The sequence below is a fragment of the Dipodomys spectabilis genome, unplaced genomic scaffold (assembly GCF_019054845.1).
Source record: "Dipodomys spectabilis isolate Male_0828 unplaced genomic scaffold, ASM1905484v1 ptg000175l, whole genome shotgun sequence".
Classification (NCBI taxonomy): Eukaryota; Metazoa; Chordata; class Mammalia; order Rodentia; family Heteromyidae; genus Dipodomys; species Dipodomys spectabilis.
The window spans coordinates 172,706-194,522 of record NW_024870852.1 but is presented as its reverse complement, the minus strand read 5'-3'; the positions used below and the strand labels follow the sequence as shown (position 1 = coordinate 194,522).

Sequence of the window (21,817 nt, the reverse complement as noted above, 5' to 3'; positions counted from 1 at the left end):
TATCTTCAGCATATCAATATTAATCTATGTCAGAGTAGTACATAAAATCTCTTATGACAGGCCCGGGGGTAGGGGAAGGGGAGAAAAGGTAAGAAAACAAATTTCAGACAACTGAGAGCAGTCAGAGATGGAATTCCAGTTCAAGACTAGAAGCAAAGTGATGATAAGGTTTACAATGGCGTAATAAAGAGATTGTCTGTGTGTGACATAGAGATAGACTAAAAGAGGAACAAATTACAGAGATATTTAGAAAATAATAAACACATCTTATATGGAAGACAAAAGAGGAGGGACACAAGGTGATCGCAAAGTTCTTGCTTGGTCAGGCATACAGATGGCTGTGTCACGTTCATCGTAGTAGAATGTTCTTAGATTGACAATTTATCACGATGGCAGACACAGGGAAGCCCTTGGTTCTTTTTTTAAAACAAATGAGCATGACAATACTGTAAAAGCTGATCATTGGGAGTGCAGAATATATTGTCCCACAAGACAAACTAGCCATGGGCAAAATGAAACCAGAAAAGAAAGTGTATTTATCAAGTCCATTGAAGAAGAAAATTATGTTCTCTCCAAAATCACAGAGAGATACTTTCATTTCCAGTTTTATTCTTTTTTCTTTTTCTTAATTAAATATAAGAACTCATTAATATGCTTTTTCTATTTTCTTTATAACCACAATGACATCTCTCATATCAGATTATCCATTCAAACTGAACTCTTATCCTAACTAGTCTTTGCGTTTTTCAAGTTCTAATTTCTAGCCCAAATACTCAAATGAACCCCATAGTACAAAGGCTCTGATAATATCTACTCTACTTGAGTATTAAGTGAAAAAAGAACAGAAATTTCAAAACTACTTCTTAAGCTAGAGCCCTGACCCCCAGATAGACTCCACTCTGGTGGAGTCCAACAAGGAAAGGACAACACAGATAGAAACAAATTGTAAATATTTATCTTAAATCTTCCTCTTAGTTTTTCACTTAGGGCACATTCTATAAGTTTCTTCTGTTGTTAGTTTTTGTTATTGCTATGATTCTTGTTATTGTTGTTATTGTTTAAATCAAAGGCAACTTTAGCATTGAAATACAATTCCTCAAAGTCTCTGATTGAGTTACTTTCCTAACAATGTAACACTGTAACTTGGAAAAGCCCAGAGGTCCACAAACATAATGAATGCCAGTTTTATTAGAGATTATTTTTTTAAACTTCAAGCACAACCCATTCTACAGCTCCACATTTCTGAAGCAACAATATGCAACAGCTTCTGTAAGACCTGTTATGTAACATAAGTATAAGGCATTGTTTAAGTATAAGGCATTGCAACAGGTACATCCCAGACACTTCTACTTCACTCTCAGAGATTTTTCCAGCAAGTAGTAACTAAAAAAGGTTTGAAGACAAATATGCAAATGTTTGCATTCATTGAACCTTGTCTTCTATGATAGGCAGAAAAGGTACAATTGATTCTGAAGAGGTGGAGCTGTGTTAATTAACTAGTATATTAACTAGTACACATTCAGTTTGTGGAATGAGTGGATTGTGATAAGTCCTAAAGACAAACACTAAACTTGTATTCTTTCCTCTTTCCTTTCTATTATGGAAATAATGCATAAAATAATGCATAAATGCCTTCTATCTCCCTGAACTTTTTATGCACAACTACACTTGCATTCACTTTCACGTATCTCTCCTGTCCTTAACCCAAACAGGATTATTATCATTCATAACAGGTAACTTACTTTTTTGTCTAATCTGGTGTTAGATTAGTTACCTGAAGTTATATTAATTACCTAGAGTACCAAATCTAATTACCTATAGTATCTACTTGGAGATGTCTATGTCACTTTAGGAATTCTTCATTCCTTTTAGTAGCTGAATGATGGTATTCCATAATGTGGATAAATTATGGGTTTTCATTTATATTTCCTTATTATTTTTGCAAATAATTTATCAATGAATAGCATTTGTATTTGTGCCAGGATAATTCCTAAAAGTGGCTTTCTGGGTCTAATGAATGCATATTTAACTTTTGAGGAATATTGCTTAATTGCCTTTCAAAATATTTTGCATAGCTAAGCTCAAGTGAGCAATATCTGAAAGTGCTTCCTTGATAACATTTGATAACATATTATCAGAAAATATTTCAATCTGATGAGTGAATACTTTCGTTCATGCCTTAATTTGTGTTCTCTTAATAGTGAAACTGAGTTGCTTTGCATATGCTTTTTTCTCATTTATAACTATTTTTCTTGAGTGACCTGTTTATAGTCTTTTTATAACTTTATTAATTTAATTTTCTTAATGATTTAGAATTCTCCTCTATATTTTTATAACAGTAATCAACCCACCTAACTGTGTTTTAACTAAGATAATTGGCTTTTCCTTGGCTCTTAGCTCTTTTTACATATATTTAGCTACCTATAAAATTTTAAGTCAAATATTTCTTTAATAGTTTCTTTATTGTTACTATTCTTTTCCAGAAAGTGAGATTAGTTATGTGGAGGGTAGTTTTCATCTTAAACTTACAATAATTTTTCCTTAGCTTTACTTAATAATTTCTTGATTTGGGGCATTTATTTCCCATATCTGTTCAGAAAACACAATTTGCATTTATTTCTACATGCTCTGTAAGGTAGAAAGACAATTTTTGAAAGATATTCCTAGCTATCCCCAAATTATCAGACATCTTAATTTACTATCGTAAAATATCAATCTAGTTGTTTATATTTTAGATCACTCCACAAGTTTAAGGTAACTCTTAACTTGTTTCATGATGAATACTTGAGAAATAACTTGCATTTTGAAAATAGAACTTGTCCCTTAAAGTGGCTAGTTAAATCTATACATTAACTTAGGAAATTTGTATGTTTTCATAATATTTAGTCTTTCCAGTCAGAAATACATATGGCTCTCCATCTCTGCATACTTCTTATATTTTTAATAAAGTTTAATGCTTCATAAAAGTGTTACCATTTCTTTTTATCTGGACAGGACTCTTATTATAGTGATATTTTATTAATGACTTTTTCCCCATAACCATCTTCTACTTAGTTGTTGATAGAAAATAATAGAAAGCCAACTGATATTTTCATATTTTGATCTCAAATATACTACCTTAATGAATTTTCTCCTTCACAGTTTCTCATGTGGTTCTATTAGAATTTCTGGGAATTTTCCATGTGCAACATACACACACACACACAAAACTGTACATTGTTCTGCATTCTGATGTATATGCAGTGTTGCTTATTCCTTTAGACTTACTTTTTTTTGCCTACTCAAGTGATTATATAAGATTTCAACCCTGTTTAATACTTATAACCATATTTTGATATATAAGTATCTTCACTTCATGATAGTACTTTCTTTCTAATCTATTTCAAGCATATAAAAGTTCTAAATAAAGCCTGGGGCTAATGGCTCATACCTCTAATTCTGCATTCGTTTCTTGACATGGCTAAATGCATGATTTTAAATTCAAAGTAATATTCCGTAATAATCACCTCTATCAGTGCCAGAAAAGTATGGAAGCAATCTCACTCTTATTCCCTTATAGATAAACTATCTTCACTCTTCTTTAAACATGGTTAGGATTTCTCTTTCTTACCCTTGGAGATCTGAAAAGGAAGTAGGATGTATCATGATATGAAATTTTACTTGTTTTCTCTAGCCAGTACTTTGAATTCAAATTTTCCTTCATGTCTAGAAATGTCCTGTTTCTCTTCTTTCTACTTCACTTCATTTTTCTCCTCTTTCTCCCCCTCTTGCCTTCTTTCAATTTTTTCATGTCTATCAGTGAGATACCAGCTCTTTTGACATCTATCCTAATATCTCTTTTGATTATTTTCCTCCAAATATTTTCTTGTTAATTTTCACTATATTCTAGAAAAGGACTGAATTTAATAGTATTTTGCTTTTGAGCTGTGGCCTTTCTACTCTTGAACTGTTAAAGGATGCATTGTTCTGCAACATTCCTACATACATGCCTATATTTTATATCTGAATTTATTTACACACATATGCATGCTAGTCTATGATAGAAGTGAAACAGAATGAGTTGCCAGAACCAAAAGCTAGTCATCTTGCTGTCTAGGCTCCCCATTTGTACACTGGGGCATTGCTGTACCTTTCAGTTCCTACTGCTAGTAAGTTTGTTTGCTTGTTTGTTTGCATTTATCAGTCCAATAGGAGAAGGATAAAGGGATCTACCTTCCCAAATTAGTCTTTGTGAATATGAAGTTGTCATATACAGCAATTCACTCTCAACTTACAGCTGTTAGCTGTATGTCCACACCAAACTTCCCTGCAAATGTTTTGGGTTATAGTATCCTGTTTTTTGTTTTTTTGTTTTTACTTATCCATTGATTAGACCATGTTTGTGGTCTGTGTTTAGTTTTATTCTTCAGAATTTCTGATGAATTAATGACAGTCTTGATTGCTTTACTAGGCATTTATAACCTCATTATAATCTTTATTTTTATTCATTTTATGATATTGTAGAGAATCCATACAAGTACTTGAGTCTGGGATCTTTATCCATTGCCATCCACATTAGTTGGGTTTGCATCTTTGTGATAAAATGTCTGAGAAAATCAACTTAAAAGAGTAGCTACTTCAGACTCATAGATTCAGACTTGAGATTCCAGAAGTTTATGTTGACTTGGCTCCATTATTTTGGGCTTATAACAAGTCAGAAGATTACGGTGAGAAACTCAAGGTAAAATAAAGCTGCTTATCTTATGGCACCATGAGGGCAAAGGAAAAAGACAGGAGGGAGACAGGGCTGGGGTCTTAAGGGTCTCGTGTCCTTGAGGTCTTGAAGGACATGACTGACCCCAATGACCCAACTTCCTTCAACCTCTTTAAGATTTCATGATTTTCCAATAGTGCCATGGGCTGCCAATCATATGATCCTTTGAAGAACACTTAAAATCCCGAATCACAATACCAATTAATTCTTTTGAAATGAAAATTAAACATGCCATACTTCCTTTGATTGTTTCATGCTTTGAAGAACTGTTTTAAATACAGTTTCCCTCTCAAGAAACTAAAGCTGTTATTCTGAGCTTTACTATAAGAGAAACAGATTTTTCCCAAGAGGAAATAACAACATAAAAGGAACTGTTGAGCAATGACTGTAGTATCCATGAGACACAAATGAATAACTGGTGTTTGAGAATGGCTGATTCTCTCCGCCCCTCCCCCCGCTTCTCCTTCTCTGAAGCAGTGGTTGTGTGAGCTACTGAAAAAAAGGAGCAGTGAAATTAGTAAGAGACCTGCTGCCCAAATTTGGCAGTGGTTTGTTTTTTTGTTTTGTGGGGATTTTTGGCTGTCGTGGGGCTTGAACTCTGGGCCTAGGCTCTGGGCCTCAGCTCTTCAGCTCAAGGATAGTGCTCTACCACTTAAACTACAGCACCACTTCCAGTTTTCTGGTGATTTATTGGAGATAAGAGTTTCACAGACTTTCCTGCCCAGGCTGACTTTGAATCGTGATCCTCAGATCTCAGTCTCCTGAGTAGCTAGGATTACAGATGTGAGCCACCAGCGCCCGGCTAGGCAGTGGGTTTTATAATGGATAATGAATATATTTTTTCACTGTCTTATAAACTCCAAACCCTGCATCATGTTTTATTGAAAAAAGCATTGTTTTGAGTTCTTCTTCATAGTTTCCAGTTGGTGCAGAGAAATATTCTGACTTGTACCAACTTACCTACAAAAGCTACATGGAAATACCTAGAACATCATGGAAATACCTAGAGATTAGGAATTATTATACAAGTTTAAAGGAAAGGAAAGATTGCCTTATTGCAAAAGAACAAAGACATGCCATGACTACATTTTTTTAGGCTGATGTTGCTCTTTGCTACATCCTACCCTCTTAAATGACTATGTACTGATGGCCTGGAGTACTCTACTACTCTATCATATTCATGTCAAAAAAAAAAAAAGACATAAAGGATAGTGACTAAGCCAAGTGATAAATTAAATTGACAGGCAAATGTATGTCCTAATAAAATGCTTCTGTTTCTAAAATATCAAGTCCAGCTTCGTTTTCTGGAGAAGTTAATTGCTGTGACAAGCTTGACAGAAACTAGAGGACATTGACCCTTGGAAGGTGGTGGCTGCTCAGGAAGAATGCTCACTGATGCTCAAAGAATGAGGTGGAGTAAAAGTACACCCCCACAGAGGCAAGAAGCCACACGTATGGAGAGGAGGACCATGCCCAAAAGCAATTCAGGTCATTCCCAGATCAGATCTTCAGTTCTAAGTAGGTTGCCAAACTTGTGAATCAGATGTGGCATAGTACTGATGTCAGGGACAAAGGAGTACCTCTGTGTGGTTCCAGTCTGGTCCTTTTATTTTTTCTTGCAAGGGAACTACAAGTACTTCATTTATAGCATTATTGCTGAAACTGAAGACCATCCCTAGCTGGAAACCTATCCCAGTGTCTCAGAATAGATTTGAATCCTTGTAGCTTTCCCTCAGAGGCTTTAGTGAATACAGAGGTTTCTGCCCCAGTCTGCATGGGTACTAATTCTAGATCTCTGAATCGGGAAGCAGAAAGATAAAGCAGAATGAAATATCCTTCTGCTTTCTCTCAGGTGAGTGTGATGAAGTATCCTCGTAAAGCAGGAGATGGAAAGCTAGGGATTTTTTTTCTCAAATCAATGACAAGTTCTGTATGGCTAGTTGATCCACCTCCTAGAGTCTAGCAATCTGCTCAGTTTAGGTTCTCGTATGATTCCCTTTTCATCATCACTGACATCTTAGAAGGACTAGATAACCCTAGCGAAAATCTAAAGTCATTATTTCAGACACTTTGGTGAAACAAGAGGATGACTGGAATCTAAGTCACCTTGGTCAGACATTCCTCAGGTGTCAAATGGGTTTTTAAGCTGCAGGCTCTCTGTCACTTCTCTATTCCTGCTACATTGAGCATTCTGTGGGTACAAGTCTGTACTTAATTTTATTTTAATTTTTTAGAGTGAGTATTTTGATTATTTTCCTCCTTTACTCCAAAGCCAACACTGTAATGTAGGCAAGACTATTCCTTAAGTCTAAAGCTTTAAGTCCAATGAGATTCCAGACATATTACTTACAGACGTAGTACTCTCTTTTCTCTCTTGGTAAGTTCATAGGACATCGTTCCAACTAAGGACTTAGATAAATAAGAGGACATAAATAACATTGGAGGGTAAACCATGAATCAGCAAGTAGTCTAGAAAATATTGAAACAAAGAAAAAATAGTTTGAAATGAGTTTTCCAAAATTGCTGGTCTGTGGTCTCAACAATATGTCTTTTTCCCTATAAGAACATAAAAGAATCATATAATTGTTGTAAGGTTGTAGCTTTAAATAAGAATAAAATATAATACAACTATTTAAATAAAATGTATTTCTTTTGTTGGTCATGAGACTTGAACTCTAGGCCTGGGCACTGTCTCTGAGCTCTTCAGCTCAAGGAAAGCATGCTACCACTTGAGCCATGGTGCCACATCTAAATAAAGTGTATTTTGCAACACACTTTCAAACATAATCAGTAGAGTTTCAAATTCACATGAAATAAATGGTCTTAGTATGTGATTATGAATGTTCATAATCTCCCTCATTAGAATCTTATCATTGTCACTGAGCACCCAAGGGTGAAATGACAAGATTTGGATGAATCCACCTGCCAGCAGCCTATAGGTTTTACTTCTGGGTTGAACCAAAACAAGGCGTGACTGGGAAAATCAGTAGCATCTATAAAAATCTTTCCCTTCTTCCTCATTCTCGGGAAATCAGCTCCAAAATTCATGGGAAAATATGAGAGTTTAGAGAGGATGGGAGAGATGATGAGAATGCTCACACCCTATTATTCAGTGACTCCCTATGATCTGCAGAATACTATCTGAGCATCTACCTAGCTGCTTATATCTTCCCTCTTTGGGAAGGTGACATTACAATCTCATCTGTACCACAAGGAGTAATTAGGGCTGGGATAAGAGCAGTCATCAAAAGCCAGATGAATCAAGACCTAGACTTTTACTTGAAGGTGGCACAAAGAGTTTTCATTTTATCCATGCTCCCAAACAAAACTCATACATGCTAAGTGCCCTTCTCAAGCCACCCCCCCCCCCCGCCCATTCTGCTGTGTGTTTCTGCCATAATCATTCCTTCGAAAGGCCTTCCTGATTCCTCAACAAAACTTGACATTCTTCTGTTCTGATCCCATGAGTTCCTAGGGCTTTTGGCTTAAGTGTTAGGTTAGAGCTTTTGCATTTGCTGCCTACATTAACTATCACCAAATGGTACAAGAAGATGTGTCTTTATGCTTCACCTGGATCACACAGCACCATTACCTCTGATGCCAGAGAATCTGTGTGACTTGCCAAGTCTGTCAGCTCAGTTCTAGACTCTCAGCCACATGAGGGAAGTTTTGGGTTTTTTGTTTTGTTTTGTTTTTGAAAATACTGTACAGAGGGGTTACAATTACATGGGCAAGGTAATGAGTACATTTCTTATCAAGCATTGTAACCTCCTTCTTTGTTTCCCCTTCCCATCCTCCCCCACCCCCCTTCCCAGTCCTCTTCCTCCTCCCCACCAAAGTTGTAAAGTTCGTTTTTCCACATAACGACTTGTACATCTCATTGTTGCAATGGGTCCACCTGTATCCCTATTTAAACGATTTGTTTTTTCCCTTCCCCTCCACAAATTATACCGACATCAAATACAGTGAAAGCAGGGGTTATACCGTGGGGGAGGGACATACAAAGCAACAAAGAAATAATCTTATAAATGTGTTAGAAACAATCACCTGAAAGAACATGAGGGGAAGTTTTGCAAACAATATTATTTGTTGTTTCCTCAAATCAATGCCAACTTCTTCATGACTAGTAGGAACTCCATATATCGTTCAAGGCCATCCACATTTCTGAAAATATGCTTGATGGAAATATTTTTGTTCAAAAAAGTGAAAAGCAAATTATTATCTCCACCGTCTTTTTTTCCAATTCAACTCCTTGGTACAAATACCTCTCACTACCCTTCTGCTGGAATTTCCCTTTCTTAGGAGAACTAAGATCTCCACCACTTGCTCCATGGCACCTAGAGGGTGTGTTTTCACCTTTGTTACCTATACTTATCACCTCTACACACACACACACACACACACACACACACACACACACACACATTGTAAAAGAAAGTTATTTAGGGTTGGAGGCCTCACAATTCTATTTGTGAACCCCACTTGTTCCTTCACGATTTTTTTTTTTGGTCAGCCATGAGGCTTGAACTCTGGGCCTGGGCGCTATCCCACAGCTCTTCAGCTGAAGGTTAGTGCTCTACCACTTGAGCCACAGCACCACTTCCAGTTTTCAGGTGGTTGATTGGAGGTAAGAGTCTCACATACTTTCCTGCCCAGGCTGGCTTTGAACCACAATCCTCACATCTCAGCCTCCTGAGTAGCTAGGATTACAGGCGTGAGCCACCGATGCCCAGTTTTCATTCACCCTTTTTGAGCTTGGCTCAAACACAGATTCTCTGCAAAGTTTTCCAAGTCTTCTCTCAGTATTCAACTGGAAATAAATGAACAAACAAACCAAAACCAAAGCTAACTTTCTACCTCTGTCTTAACAGGATTTTGTGCCACTCTATCAAGACTTTGAGAATTTTTTTACCAGAAACTTGTACATTCGAATCAGAGATAGCTGGAACAGGCCCATTTGCAGTGAACCAGGGCCTTATTTTGACATAATGGAGAGAGTGTCCGATGACTACAACTGGACATTCAGGTGCGGCTTTCACCTGGAGAGGCTTGGTGGGGAAAATCAATCCTTTCAGGGAAATTCTAGCTTAGCCATTAGGGTACGGATCTGATGAAACTCATGCATAGAGGCCGATTTCCCATTGCGCAGTCCTTTGAGCACCTCATGGTGCCTGTGTGGGAGTCACACTAATTAAGTTGCCAAGGTGGCAACTTTACAGTGAGATTTGTGTCCAAAGATTCCATACACACCGTTGAAGAGCCTTCCTCAGCTCTCTCGACAAATCATATCCTCTTCTTCCCTGATGAAGATAATAATAACAGCATTCCTTTAGAAGGTAAACCAGAGTGTGTATCATGAAAGCGATTACTTCCAGAACATCGCTGCTAAGTAATGTGCCATGGTTCAGGCTACCTTTCTCCCTGTGCTCTGTCCCAATGCAGTATAGGTTACTCTCTTCTAACAGCAGGCCATTTTATGCTGGAAACAGTGTAAGTTAGAAGAAGAAAATAAAATTATATGACTGGGGCTGGACCTCTGGGAGCCTCTGGGAGCCTAGGATGCTGTAAAATGAGATAGGTCTTGGTGTTCACTTACACGTTTCCATGCAGGTTCACTGGAAGAATCCTCAAAAATGTCATCAACATGGGCTCCTACAACTTCCTTGGCCTCACAGCCAGCTACATTGAGCAAGTGAAGGATGTTTTAGATACGTACGGTGCAGGAGTAGGCAGCACCAGACTTGAAATGGGTAAGTCTAGTCACTCATCTGTCATTTTCTCCAGGTAGAGGTCAGATTGCTTGTAATGACTGTCGGTAAGGTCAAAAAGAAAAGGGGATATGAAAGTCTTTTGAAAACGTTCAAACTGCCATTGCCGGGCAGTTTATTAATGTTATCCTTAAGTCTCTATTGGATAAGTGAAACTGCGTCTTTCCTCGCCAAACAACTGCTATGCCTTTTACTACAGGACATTTTATTGTCCTTTTGCTTGATTTACTTGGTGACCTTTATGATTGATGAAAATGATGATATGAATTTGTGGCCTGCCTCTGCTTCTCAACCATCAGCTTCATAAGCAGAACATTTGGCCCTGTGGAATATTGGGTTGAATGAACAATGCATGAGTAGGAAGATAGAGCAGGGTGACTATTTCCCTTTAGAAAAAGAAATCATTTTCTCTTATACAAAGGAATAAAATTTGTGAGAAAGACGTTTCCATTCCTCTCCACTTGATGGAGAAAAAAAAATAGATCAAGTGTATAACTCAAGTGATAAAAGAGCCTGATTAGCAAACATGAAGTTCCTGAACTCAACCCGCACTACCCCCAAACATGATTTGTAACATAATAATCTTAACATGGCATGCAAGAATTAGGAGTGACATACTTCTAAAAGTCATTTATTCAGAGGAATTTAAGTAACTCTTATAAAGCATGTACTTTATGGGCTAAAGAAACAGTTTAATGATTCTAATGGATTCACAACATACTTCCCTCCTAACTGGAAGAATAAACACTTTGGTTTAAGCATCGAAACTCAATAATCCACTGGAATTTAAAATATACTACTCCTCAATTACAATTACTCCAGTGACTGAAAAGTAAATAGATAGGTCCTATGCAGGCATCTATCTGCCTTTTATAACCACTAGAGTGCAGTAAAGTGACCAAAAGAGAGTCAAGCCAGTGGAATAGCTAAGTTTGACAGGAATGTAACTTGACAAACGGGGCCTGGTCAAAGAAGCCCAAAATACAGCTGAGAATTTACCAAAGTGCAAACATAAATACAGAAACAATGTACTGCTCTCTATCCTAGAAGGTGACTAAAAGTGTGGATATATAATTAAGAAAAGTTTTGCTTGTATTACTATTCCACAGGCTCAAAGCCTTGCAGAATGAACTTTTTAGATCCTGATCATGAAGCAGAGTGATATGACCATTTAGAGTCTGTACTCAAGGACTTTAAAGTATCTAAGACACTTTTTTTTTTTTTTTTTAAATTTAATTTAATATTTTTTGTGAACATACTGTACAGAGGGGTTACAATTACATGGGCAGGATAATGCGTGCATTTCTTATCAAGCATTGCAGCCTCCTCCTTTGTTTACCCTTCACATCCCTTCCCAGCTTCCCCCCTTACCAACGTTGTAAAGCTCGTTTTCGGTATGACAACTTGTACTTCTCATTGTTGCAACAGGTCCACCTGTATCCTTAAATGACTTGTTTTTCCCCATCTCCTCTACAAGTTATACTGACATCAAATATAGTGGAAGCAGGGGTTATACTGTGGGGGAGGGACATACAAAGCAACAAAGAGATAATCTTATAAATGCATTAGAAACAAATGCATGAAAGAAAAAAAACATTAAAATACATATCTAAGAGTTTATTTTCCTAACATCACATTATCTGACCTTTTCCACTTGATTCAAACATATACTAGATATTGCAAATAAGGGAAACCATGGGACCTATGTTTCTTTGGGCTTGGCTTACCTTCACTTAATATAATTTTTTCCAAGTTTTTCCATTTCCTAACAAATGGGGCAATGTCATTCTTTCTGATGGAGGCATAGAATTCCATTGTGTATATATACCACATTTCTTGATCCATTCATCTACTGAGGGGCATCTGGGTTGGTTCCATATCTTAGCTATGGTAAATAATGCTGCCATAAACATAGTTGTGCTGGTAGGTTTAGTGTGGTCTTGTTTGTAAACATTTGGGTAAATGCCCAAAAGTGGGATTGCTGGGTCATAGGGGAGCTCTATGTGAAGTTCTAAGACACTTTTTATTTTATCTCCTGCTGGTGTTTTGGTTGGAATATTCCCAGATTTTTGCCTGTCCCTTTCAAATTGTATGATGTTTACACAAATTTAGTGGCAGCAGTCAACCATTTTTCTCTATTACTTTGTCAAAGTGCTGTGTGGATGGTTAGAAATTTGTGAGTGATATTAAATTTAATATTTGTACATCAGCAGACTCTAGTTCTAACAGCTTATCAAAGACTTTGTGTAGCACAAATCCTTTATTTGACTAGGGTATGGATCTGTAAATGAAAAATGGCAAGTAATAGAAAATCAGTGACTCAAGTTTGCTTTGATCACTGCACACATAACACATAGTACTAGTCCAGCTTTCCAAACCCAAGGAAGACTTAAATTCAAGCGAGCCACAGAGAAGCCTTTTTTCATTCCTCTTCCTTTTCAAGTGTTTTTCCATAAAGGAATAGACTTTCCTGTTCTTTCTTTCCCTGAACGCCAAGGATGAAAAATGAATGTGTAGTAATGGTGTATTATTTATGTCCACATGTGCCACATTGCATATGGCAGCCCTTTGGGCTACCATAATTCTCCCAGAATTCTTAATTATACATTCACATCTAAGGAAACAAACTCCAGGGATGTTACTAAGTTTGTGACAACAAAAGCACATCTAATTTTCTGCCCTTGAGAAGGAAAGCCTTAGGCTTGATTCTCATTAGGGATATTCATACATCTGTCTAGCATGAATATCTAAAATAGTTGAGAGCATTCCTCTTAACTGTAATTGCAATTTTGAAAAAAGTGGCCTCCAATATTCTCATTTCTCAAATCATCAAAATGGCACATTACCTGGGGAATCTAAACAAGTGGATGCTATAGGAAATCCTTTTCCATTCTAAAGTTTTCTAGCATAATTTTTTTTCATGTTAGCAGTGATATGAAACTTCATTAAATCTCTTCTGGTTTTCAGTTTAAGAACACATTCCCTAGTCCATTCCCACCACTTGCCTCCCTGACATGTTTTCTGTTATTGCTTCACATTATCAAAGATCTCCTCAAAGATGTGCAGCTACATCTAGAGAATGTAAGTCTCATAAGCTTAAGCTTTTGAAGAAAAGATCAGCCTGAATTTTTAACATGTCTGAATTAAAGCATATTTTAAACAATATGTCTTTCAATTTCTTCTGGAAATGAGTAGTTTTAAGAAATTTCTACCAAGCAGAAATCTTACATTTTCAAACTAAAGGGATTTTAGTGAACATAGTTTCATGTTAACCAATACTACACACATGTTTTAAGTACTATACTAGGTTAAGTAAGCTGTAAGTATTCCTACTTGACTTACTTAATTTGCACAGCAAAACTCCATGAAGTGCTATTTCCTCTCACATCAAATTATTGCATATTCTGATTAATGAGAGTTCATGAATTTGGATCAAATTTCCTCATTTTCCTAGAGTATTTGTCAGGAGAAGGGGACACTCAGAGGAATTATTTGAAAATAGAAAAAGTGAAAGTATACCTTGGTTTCTGAAAGCCTTTTGGCCCGTGTTTTGAAACCTAGTAGAATTTTTGACAATGTAATAGTCTTTATTTCGATAGGGATAGAAATTACAGTCCAGCCAAACTTCAGGTAGTGGGTACATTGGTAGAAAGTGAAGAATTGGAGCCTGTATGTTCCTTCACCAAAATCAAGCCAGCACAAGGATTCAACCAGGTATGCCAGGAAATTGGTGTAAATACACTATGCACTAACAGGGTGATGGCCTAGAGTGGTCAAACAAGTTCAGATTCATAGAAATTCTGAATTTGTAGATTATCCCTCTCCGCCTTAACCCCAAAGACCATTCAGATGAGATACATAAAATGCAGACACTTTTAATACGCTGGCAATCAGAGTTCCTACAGTGTGGACAGCTGCATCTCCAGAAGTAACCTAGATGAATGGTTGCTAAACAAACGCAGGTGCTCACTGTCTTTGTAGTTCCTACAAGTTAATCATTGCTTTCATAATTTCACATGCTTCAAAAACGTAACGATAAGAATAATAATGTGGGCTAGGAAGGTGGCTCAGTGGTAGAGCGCTTGCCTTGCATGCCTGAGGCCCTGGGTTCGATTCCTCAGCACCACATAAGCAAAAAGAAAAAAAGCCAGAAGTGGCGCTGTGACTCAAGTGGTAGAGCGCTAGCCTTGAGCTGAAGAGCTGAGGGACAGCGCCTAGGCCCAGAGTTCAGGCCCCACGACTGGACCCAAAAAAAAAAAAAAAAAAAAAAACCAAGAATAATAACGTGACCCAAGAAAAATACCCAAAATTAAGTTTTCAGTATATAAATAGAGTATATCTGGAATGAAGACAGATTCATTCTTTTGTGTATTTTCTACAACAGCTGCTCCTTCAGAGTTGAATAGTGGCAATGACAACCATAAAACCAGTCAAATCGAATCTGTTTACTCTCTGGACCACTATAAAAAATAATACTGGTTTAGACAAGTACATGTCATTAGTTACCTGAGGAGAATCTTCTAGATTTAAGAGCAATTGACCAGATTTTCAAGTCCAGTGCATATCAACATATATCAAATCTGGCGTCCTGTATTTAAACTGGTTAGTTCAATTAAATCCAATAATATTTTTTAAAAAATACAGAGTAACTTTCTTCAACATTGGCCCCTGTGAATATTCTTTGGCATTTAGCAAGATCTGTCCATAATTTCTCACATTTAGTCAATTATCTGTGCAAAAAGAAATGACTAGAATGGGGGGGAAATTGACAGAGATTCAGTGCTTACGCATTTATTCTACACCCTCCTGGAGGCCACTTCTGATTATCTTGACATCCGTGTTTCTTCTTAATGCACAGAAGCCTGTCTAATTATATGATCTGACTTTTCACCTGTTTCCTAGCACAGTTGCAGAAGCTTGAGTTGTATAGCTGAGAAGTGTATCCACCTTCTTTGAGTCAGGACACCTTTGTGCTACTTTCTCTTTTGTAAAATAAGAACCCACTTACCTACTTAGGGGAGCATATGGATGTGTGTGGATTATAAAGTATAGGTAAGTGTGAAGATTAAATTTATAAAATTTATAAAAAAACAGTAGGCATTCATTATGAATTGCTTTATTCCAGTTCGTTTTCTTTTTTTCACTTGGAAGATGAGTTTTAAAAGTGAGAGAAGTAAATCTGAGTTAGGTCTGAAAAATAAATCACAAATATTTTGTCATTGACAATAATATTATAGTTACATAAAAGTATTTCCTATTTGAGAGAAGCATACATTGAAATACTTAAGGGTAAATATAATCTTATCATAATTCATTAAATTGTTCAGAAAAATATATGTGTGTGTATTTATACATAGAAAAAGACACTCAGCAACAGATGGGTAGAAACAGAAGGACAGCAATGTTTAAAGGAAATGTAACAAAATGATAAACATTTGGAGAAACTGAACACAGAGTATTTAAAAATTCTTGGTACTCTTCTTGCAAACTCTCTGTGGATTTGAGTTATATAAAATAATTTAGAAGGTATTTAATATAAGTCAAAGAGAAAAATGGAAACAACATTTATAGGTTAGCAGGAAAGAAATGGGGTATTACAGATAAAATATTACAAAGCAGAAGATAGGTAAGTCAAAGATCTCATGTACTGCATGAGGAATAAATTTAAATTAGCAGCCAGGTGCAAGTGGCTCATATCTGTAATCCCAGCTACTCCAGCGGCTGACATCTGGGGATCATCCCAGCTGGGGATCCAGCTGGGAGGAATGTCTGTGAGACTCTGATCTTCAATTAATCAACAAAAAGCCAAAAGTGGAGTTGTGACTCAATGTGACTCAAGTGGTAGAAGCTTGCTTTGAGCAAAAATCTCAGGGACAATGCCTAGTTCCTGAATTCGGGTCCCAGGACACAAAATACACACAAAATAGCATACACACTAAATAGCATACCGGATTCAGGATTTAGGCTGAAAGAGTAGATAACACGCACACATACACACACACACACACACACACACACACACACACACACACACAATAGCATACTGGATTCAGGATTTAGGCTAAAAGAGTAGATAACATGCACACATACACACACACACACACACACACACACACAATAGCATACTGGATTCAGGATTTAGGCTAAAAGAGTAGATAACACGCACACATACACACACACACACACACACACACACAATAGCATACTGGATTCAGGATTTAGGCTGAAAGAGTAGATAACACACATCACTGTGAGATGATGGTGACATGTTTTTTGGTAAATATCATGTTTATACCTTAAATATATATATAACAAAATCAGTCAATTAATCAATCAATAGTATGCCCATATCTCTCTTATGATCTTTGTTTACATGAGATTTTATTTGCCAGTGCTCTAACGTATAAAGAGATGAGAAGTGATTTGTTTATGATGAAGTGCTAGGTAGGTATGACTAAACCATTAGTTTCTCCTACTTTACCAGCCTTGGTCAAGAGGACTACAGTAGCAGTGAAATGTCTTCAGCACATTATTCTCTACCCCTATTTTAGGTGTAACATCTGGGCTCTTCCAGTGGTTCTCAAAAGGCAGCATGGCTCCATAGCTCAACCAGACTTCACACAAGGGAAACACAGAGGAGAGCATAATGCCCAAGAGCTTTAGTGAATTCTGATAAGTGGCTCATTTAAGCAGACGGTATGAAGTTGGCATGAGTGCAGGGATCCTCAGTTCGAGGAATAATGGCACAAATGTGGTCTGATAGCCATAGCACAATTACTATAGAGCTATGAGATACTTGGCAGATCCTTATGGTAAAAAGTTCTTAGGTTGTCTACGAACAGTCCATAAACAAGACATTCTGGACCTCAAGAGACAGCTGTCACAGCTTGAACAGTAATCATTACTCATGCCCTAAAGGAAGAATTGGCAATGGTGGAAAGGTGTTTTTGATGTTGGTCATTGTCAATATGTCAATATGAAGGCCAGCAGTCTCTTCTTTCTAACTAAAGACTCTGAGCCAGTCAGACTCAATAAAATTCCAGCACAAGTAGTCTATAAGCCAAACCTTGGTAATTCGTCATGAATTTAATTTTTATTGATTTGACTGATGGCAACAAACCAGTGTTTGGTACATGTGAGTTGACTGGCAAGAGGATACATCCACTATGTGTTTATTCTTCAGTTCACAAAGCAGATTTTAGATATCTCATTGGATAAACAAACCACTAAAATAAGAAGACTCAACACATGCATAACAGCACTGCATTAATCCACAGTCACTAAACAATGTGTGCTTGTTATTTAGTTCAGAAATTAAAATACCATCAAGAGAAATAGAAATAAAAATTGCTTCCTATTTATTCATATCTTCAGCGAGGATTATAACTATCCTTTCTTGGGATTAAAAAATTTCAGTATCTCTATACCCAAGACAGTGTTTTAAATACAGTTTCTACAATTATCAACAACTGCAACTTAACATGTTTACTCAATGGAGTTAGGGATGGAATGTGAGAAGGAAGGTTGTCTAGTTTGTTTTCTTTAGCTGTTTTTATAGTTTATTTTTTTTAATTTTATTTTCAGTGGTTTTTAACAGTTATACAAGGAGACAGGGTGTGATCCTGGTGACATGTCCACACATGTTAAAACTGTCTTACAATTTTTACATTTTTGTTTCTTGAATATGAAAAGAAAGAAAAAGGACATATCACTTAACTACTGCCAAGTAACTATATTTAAGGAATATTATTATTTCTTAAAGAATCTCACTTCACTCCAAACCAGCCAAGACTAACTCTCAAAGATAGATCTTAAAATATAGCAGATTTAAAAATTATTTCTTTATGCTACCTTTATCCAGAGAATGGCTAGTGTCCAGAAACCTCAGATTGACACCTGCATTTCCCTCTCTCCTCTTCTCATTAAGTGGATGGCAAGGCCTTTCAAAGGATTGCCCCTCAGTATGGCCTTAGACACCTCCATGTCTCATGATTGCTTAACTGTTTTATTGAAAATGTATCTCATCACTGGAACATGGTACATTACACAGGTTTCTCACACAGTGAGACCAAAGGAGGATATTCTTAGGAAAAGACAGCATAAGCACAGTAGCTAGGTGTATCTGACTATAAATAATAATATTTATCAAAATGAGCTCCAAAAATTGGAAACAAGAAGGTTTTTTTATTTGTCTTCTTTGTTGCTATTTTTGTTTTCATTTCCTTTTCTCTTGTTTGTTCATTTATTTGTCTTTGGAAGGATAAGGGAGGGCACAGAAATGGAGGTACAAAGGGTAAACAAATGCATCAGTGATATTCACTAGACATACCGAAAATAAACTATACAAGTCGTGGATGGGGGTAAGAGGGGAAAACGGACAAAACAAGGGAAAGGATGACATTGTTCAAAAAGAAATGTTCTCCTGACGTATGTAACCATAACCCCTCTGTGTGTACATCACCTTTACAATAACTATAAATAAATACAATAAATAATTTTTTTAAAAAACTACGGCTGGGTGACTGGCTCATGCCTGTAATCCTAGCTACTCAGGAGGCTGAGATCTGAGGATCTCAGTTCAAAGCCAGCCCCGGTAAGGAAAGTTCGTGAAACTCTTATCTCCAATAAACTACCAGAAAACCGGAAGTGGCACTGTAGCTCAAATGGTAGAGCACTAGCCTTGAGCTGAAGAGCTGAGGGACAGTACTCAGGTCCAGAGTTTAAACCCCACAACTGACCAAAAAAAAAAACCAAAAATTACAGAATAAATATTTCAAACTGATCTATCTCTAAAGTTAAAAACAAAAACATGTCTCATGTTATCCTAAGCATTTTCAGTGAAGCAACGATCGTAGATAAACTGATGGAACCATTGATTTGAAAAGATGAAAGGTGATCTATCTCTAGCATCACTGATGACACCTCCAGATGATTAGATCAGAGCATAGGTGTGCTTGATCCTCTAGAACAGTATGGCTCTTGAGGAACAATAGGAAGTTGAAAAAAACCTTGAGTGCCACCTGCTACTCCTTGAAGACTGCAGATAAGGGCATTTGTCGCTTCCTCCCTTTTTTGCCTGGGGCATTGAATGGCTTTTGTAATCTTTCCTAGTTAAGTCTCCCACTTAAAGCTCAGCTGTCTTCATCCTCCATTGAAAGAATTACTACTGTATGCCAGCACTAGACTAAGCCCTGGACCAAGGCAAAACCATCTATGATGCCTTGCTAATCCTTTGGATAATATGAACGTCCTATAGTATTATTATTATTACCATCTTATTACTAATGATGTGGACGTCATGGGGCCTCACACGTAGTATAGCCATACTGAGACCCCTTTCTGTCATGAAGAAGATTGTCCCCAGATCCTTCCCTGGTCAACTAAACTAGTGTCATAATTATTAGGTGGTGAAGGTGTGAAATCTCAAAAGGGAAAATGACCCATTTTTGCCATGGGAAAGTGAGAAAAGCATCTGAGAACAAGTGACATGTTAGGTGGAACTCCAAGAGTGACACTGGGTAGCTGGTAGGACAGGAAGACCATGAAGGAAAGTACGTGCAAGACTAGAGGCCCCAAAAGGCCTTTAGGAACTTCAAGGAGCAGTAGCACTGGATGCTACTTAGCTATAGGTAGTAGACGGACGCCAAAATCTAGTCTCTTCATGCCCAAGCTGGTAGCCTCTTTACAACCTACTCTTAAGACTATTTCTTTGGGGATACAGTCTTTTTGAGGCAAAAAAAAAAAAAAAAAAGAATTAGCCAAACAACTGCTCATGTAGTTTCAAATTTTAACTTTAACTTTCCCAACCACAATGTCTCCTAGTAGAGCTAAACATGCCAGCAATATTTCAGTCTCTTCAATCTCAGCAACAGCTTCTACATCTCACGGTTCCTCATTACAGCATCTTTTCATTTGTATGTTTTTGCCTTCTGTCAAATGAATTATGTAGAAAATATTCCTGGCAGCATCACATGCTGATTTCTACCACACTCACTCACATACCCTTTCACTAGGCTCTCCCTTAAAGTATCTTCCTCTTTCATTCATGTCAAAGTTTTCAGATTATTTTTAATTCTGCATATGAAAGAAGACATTCAATATTTGTCTTTGTGACTCTTGATAATTTCACTTAGCATCTGATTGCCAGTCCCATCCACATTCCTGCAAATAACATAAATTCATTCTTCACGGCTGAATGATATTCTACCGTGAAGATATAAGTATATGTCTTTGCTCATTCATCTACTAATAGGTACCTAGGCTGATTCCATGGTGTACAGGTGTCTTCATTGACTTAGGTTCTTTTGTGTATGGGCCAAAGAGTAGTATAAATGGCTCACATGGTAATTTTATAATGAAGTTTTGGATGAACTTCTACTTTGATTTCCATAATGGCTCTAGTAGCTTATATTCTCACCAATAGTGAGAATTCTCACCTGCATCATTGCCAGAATTTTCTCCTTTGATGGTTGCCATTCAGACTGGAGTAAGGTGAAATTTCAGTGTTGTTTTGATTTTCATTTCCTTTCCATCTGTGGACATTGAACTTTTTTCATGTATTTGTTGGCCATTAGTTCTTCATCTGAGAACTCTCTGTTCTTATCCACTAATTAATTGAACTATTAATTCTTTCGGTGTTTAGTTTTTTAGCTCTTTTTCTATCCTCAATGTTAATTCCTTTTCAGATAAAAAACTGGCAAAGGTCTATTTGTGACATTTTTTTCTGGTGTTGGGGCTAGAACTCTGGGCCAAGGCACTGTCTCTGAGCTCTTTTTCTCAAGGCTAGCACTCTATCACTTTGAGCCAAGCACCACTTTTAAGTAGTTAATTAGAGATAAGAGTATTATGGGGACTTTCCTGCCCAGGCTGGCTTTGAACCATAATCCTTAGATCTCACCCTCCTTAGTAATTAGGATTACTGACATGAACAACTGGCACCTGGCTATTTGTGATATCTTAAGCAAGAAATATCACCTGCATTAAGGTCCTAAGATTGGATGAGATACTCTAAATAACAGGCATGGTACAATATCTAGTACATCTCAGTTAAATTTTACTAGTAGCTGTGGAAGTCATCAACTCAATCTGTTTGTACTTACATTGGGCCACGTCTGAGAGGCTTGTAATTTAATTAATTACATGTCATTTTGTGTAGGTACCTTGGATAAGCATAAGGAGTTGGAAGCACTTGTGACAAAGTTTCTTAATGTAGAAGCAGCAATGGTCTTTGGGATGGGATTTGCAACTAATGCAACAAATATCCCTGCACTAGTTGGAAAGGTGAGCATTTTTCACA

General features: G+C 37.0%; 1 protein-coding gene across 1 annotated transcript in view; it reads left to right on the top strand.

Moving 5' to 3' along the window:
• The window catches only part of Sptlc3 (serine palmitoyltransferase long chain base subunit 3), a 108,107-nt gene that overhangs the window by 30,440 nt on the left and 55,850 nt on the right, over positions 1-21,817 (top strand). Inside the window, exons 3-5 of the mRNA XM_042694608.1 lie at positions 9,625-9,779; positions 10,364-10,503; positions 21,677-21,801. Coding sequence (XP_042550542.1) covers positions 9,625-9,779; positions 10,364-10,503; positions 21,677-21,801 — 420 coding nt within the window. The remainder of the gene's footprint in view (positions 1-9,624; positions 9,780-10,363; positions 10,504-21,676; positions 21,802-21,817) is intronic.